At 42.4% G+C, this 4,138-nt stretch overlaps 1 protein-coding gene across 1 annotated transcript in view; it reads right to left on the bottom strand.

Annotated features, from left to right (window-relative positions):
• LOC107553842 (ATP-binding cassette sub-family C member 8-like) overlaps positions 1 to 4,138 on the bottom strand; it is a 61,393-nt gene that overhangs the window by 16,867 nt on the left and 40,388 nt on the right. The window contains exon 13 of the mRNA XM_016236160.1: positions 2,797 to 2,895. Within this exon, the coding sequence (XP_016091646.1) occupies positions 2,797 to 2,895 (99 nt within the window). The remainder of the gene's footprint in view (positions 1 to 2,796; positions 2,896 to 4,138) is intronic.

Genomic DNA, 4,138 nt, shown 5'->3' with positions numbered 1-4,138 from the left:
AGTTTCCCTTATACCTTTACTTCCGATTTCTCTAGGAAACCCCCCCCCCCCCAATATTTAACCATTTACTATAACCATTCAACATTACAGTATAACTGAGAGCTATCAATTTTAACATTTATTAGACTTTAAAAAATAGCAACTTCTAATTTAAGTGAACTTAAAACATCTTCACATAAACTCATTATAATGCATGTCATATTTAGCTACCTGTGCCCTTCAGCAAGTAGAAAATATACAGAAATTGAATAAAGTTATCAAACATTAAGTTCTAAATTAAATATAGATGAATCCTTAAAGCTACAAAAGTTATTGATTTCCTCTTTTTTCTTTTGTTTTTTGATTAACATATCACATCAGCTGGGTTATTAGGTTATTTTGGCTGCTTTAAGAGCTGCTGCTGCTGAACATGATGCAGATCTGACACGCATCATATTTTCTCATAACTCTTTACCTTTTCTGGCCACTTCAGGTCTTAAAGGGGTCATATGATGCGATTTCAAGTTTTATTTTCTCTTTGTAGTGTTACAAGCTGTTCGGGAATAGATAAGATCCCTAAAGTTGCAAAGACTAAAGTCTCAAACCCAAAGAGATATTCTTCATAAAAGTTAAGACTCGTCCACGCCCTCCTAAAACGCCTAGTTTAAACACGCCCCCACATGTCTACGTCACTGTGTGGGAAGATTTGCATTACACCACCCAAATGTTCACGGCAAGAAAGAAGGCGTAACTTTGATTCTCGCTGTAGTGTTGCTGCTGCCGCCGTGTCATGAAGACACTGTGTGCTAAGCTTTGTAATAATCGACACGTTTTAGAAAGGCGGGGCATAGAGGAGAAACAATAATGTACAGTATTTGGAAAATAATGTGTTTTTGGAACCTTAAACCGCATAAACACATTTCATTACACCAAATACACAAAATAATGTTCTTTTTAGTAACATCATATGACCCCTTTAAAGTCTCTACTAATGAGCTGACGAGTTGAATCGGGTGTGTTAGATGAGGGAGACAGTGCTGGTGCTTCAGGACAGTTTTGAAAACCACTGCATTTCAGAGACATGTTCTTAAATGTGACTCATATTTAACAAATACTTACATGCATGAACAGTTAACAGCCTTTTTGGTAACTTCATGACATAAGACATGACGAGATAACTACAACATTGCATGCTCGTAGTTTCTTTTGTGCTTTAATATGAAATGATACAGGCTACAGCGCACGCCGCCACATTTGTGCGTGCAATTGAACAGCACATGCTACAAGCACAGTATAACAGCGGACAGGACAGGACAATTTGTTTTTACTGACATATGGCCTGACAACATATCATCTGATCACAGTTCACTGTTGTTCTACTGAAGCTCTCTCGTCACCTGTAGCTTTTCCATGCTCGTTTGACTAGACGAAGTTGGAGTGCGCATCTGAAAAGTCTCCCTTTGATGTGGTCGTAAAGACGTTCTGCGTCTAAATAAACGCAACTCTTGTCAACAAAAAAAAAAGAGACAGAAGCAGCAGTTGTGAGTGGGGTGGCAAACCTTGCTCTGCCCCTGCGTTACTTGTGTTAAATATTTTTAACGCATTAAACTATAAAATCGCATGCATTAATGTGTTCATTTTGACAGCACTAATTGATGTTCAATAAAATCGGTGGTTGATAATGAATGAATGATTCTCTGCATGGACTCCGTCACTGATATAATAGCTTTTTAAAGCATTAACGCTTTCAATCAATATAAAAATTACAGACAAACATTCACAAAGCCACTGAAAGTAAGCCATTTGAGAAAGAGGCCATAGTCCAAAAATGTTAATTTCCCATCCAAATTCCACTCAGATCATTTGTTGACACTATCACAGTTTTAAGAAATGTGTCCGTCAACAATAATGTAAAAATATACACGACACAATCACAGCCAATCAGACCATTTGTGATGTTTAACACACTAGCTATACTAAATGGGACCACTGACCAATGAGATTTCTTTGTGGGCGGATCTACCCAATAGAGTGCATTAGTGCCCGCCCCCTTTTTCAGCAGCATTGGTTCTGGAAGTATTTTTTCCATTCATTTCTCCCATAGGGATTAAAAAAAAAAAATCTTTGTTAAAGTTTTATAAGCCATGAACCAAGCCAAGCAGCTACGAGGTGAATCATAACATTACAAATTTTGATTTTCAGCAAAAAAGTATTTGAAAATGAGACAAAAATACAGAAGTACAAGACTGTGTACATCACAGGTTTAATGAGGTATAGAACTACAATCCCATGAACCGCTGCAAATGACATTAATGACAACATTATAAGCATCTCCAAGCAAATAAATAGCATCCTTTTAGATTTTTTTCCACAATTCATGTACTTTGAGTACAGACACTGCTGACACGTGCCAACTGCTGAGGCAGCTGTAAAACAGAGATTATGAGAAGCGGCGACTCACAGAGAGACACTTACTGATGGCCACATCTGTCTAATGACTGTCACTGAAATTTAAAGAGGCGATAATGATTGAGTGTCAGATGGGGATAGAGGACGCTTTAGTATTGACAAATGGACACAAAAAAAAAAAAGAGTAAACACTTGACTTTTGTACATCACTAGGGCGACTGGGTGCTAGACACAGGTTAATGTGTACAGAAGGCCCATTAGAGACAAACACTGGACCTAGATGCCATTTGGTGGCATTTTATTTGATTATTTATTTATTTATTTTAATATAAATGTGTGGGCAACAAATCCATGGAGTGAGCAATCAATGATAAATATATCTACAGAAGGTAAATGAAGGTCCGTTACCTTTGCTTTATTAAGGGCATCTCAAAAGTGATGTTCTCCGCTAGCGTGGTGTTTAGGAGCCAGGGCTTCTGGGAAGCGTATGCCACAGCACCTCTTTTCCTGTCAGAGGGGTTGCCATAACATCAGTGACCTCCTTCACAACACCATGTTGCTCTTAAATATAAAAGAAAGGCTTGTTCAAGCTTTTTTTTTTATCTAACCTACACTGAACATTATTTTTTACAGGAACAGTACACAAATTATAATTATGTCACCATTTGCTTACCCTCATGTCGTTCTGAATCTGAATGTTGTCATTTATAAACTCATGATCTTAAGATTTCAAGTCAAATCCAACCTGCGCCGTTTTTAATTTGAGAGTTAAAACGGAGGGGAAGATACTTCTAGTAAATAACATTTTAAGTACATCTTAGTAAATAACATCTTAAGTTCCCTTTCAGTCGGTCACTCCCGATGTCACGTCGGATGACCGACGAAATTGGGATCTCGCTTAGAGGGACCAATCTACTTCGAGTGTAAACTAAACGAGCCAATGCACATTGGCATGCGATTATTGCATCCAGCTGCTGCTGATCACCGCGTGAGTATAAGTAGGCAGCAGATGCATTCTGGCTGTGACTGGCTGACATGTGCGAGACAGACAAGACACGATTCTTGAACGCCCCCGTGTCCCAGGCCGGCCTGTCGGCAAAACGGTGGAGAACTTGCCCAGTGGTTCTCCGCTGACCAGAGCAGACTGAGGCCATCAGGTACATCCTGCCGGCGTGCTGCTGCTGCCGTCGCCGAGGTCGGCCCCCCTGCCCCCGCCAAAACAAGAGCAGCGCTCCTGCGGCCTCCAGCAAAGCTGTGCCGTAGAGCCGGTCGCAGGGCAGCCGCCCCGCCCGTCCAGGCCCCCACCAAACCTGGTGGCAAGCGAGAGAGCAAGAGGAGGCGGGCGACCCAGAGGTTGAGGGACGTGCTCTTCAGGAGATGGTAAGCACACCACTCCCTCCCCCGGAGGAGGGCCGGGTGGAGAATCTTTTCATCTTTTTCCACCACTGACCTCTCGGTCGGTGGTACCCAAATTCTCGACAAAGAGCAATTCCTCTATTTCTGGATCCCCAGAGGGGACGGGGGGTTGTGGACGATCTAGTGCGTATCACACTCACCCTCCTCTCTCGCCAGTGAGCAGCAGTGGGCGGATCGGGAGGACGAACCAACGGACTACCCACGCACCCTCTGCTTGAACGCAGATCAGTGTTACACACACCAGACCCCGCCTCGGACCGGTGACGAGACGCCCGGGCCGGGTCCCTGCGTTTTTCCGCGCTGCCCCACTGCGGGTACGCCTGTAGTTCCATTG

The sequence above is a fragment of the Sinocyclocheilus grahami genome, unplaced genomic scaffold, assembly GCF_001515645.1.
Source record: "Sinocyclocheilus grahami isolate Dianchi unplaced genomic scaffold, SAMN03320097.WGS_v1.1 scaffold483.1, whole genome shotgun sequence".
Classification (NCBI taxonomy): Eukaryota; Metazoa; Chordata; class Actinopteri; order Cypriniformes; family Cyprinidae; genus Sinocyclocheilus; species Sinocyclocheilus grahami.
The sequence above is the reverse complement of the archived record's forward strand: the minus strand, read 5'-3'. Positions and strand labels throughout refer to the sequence as shown.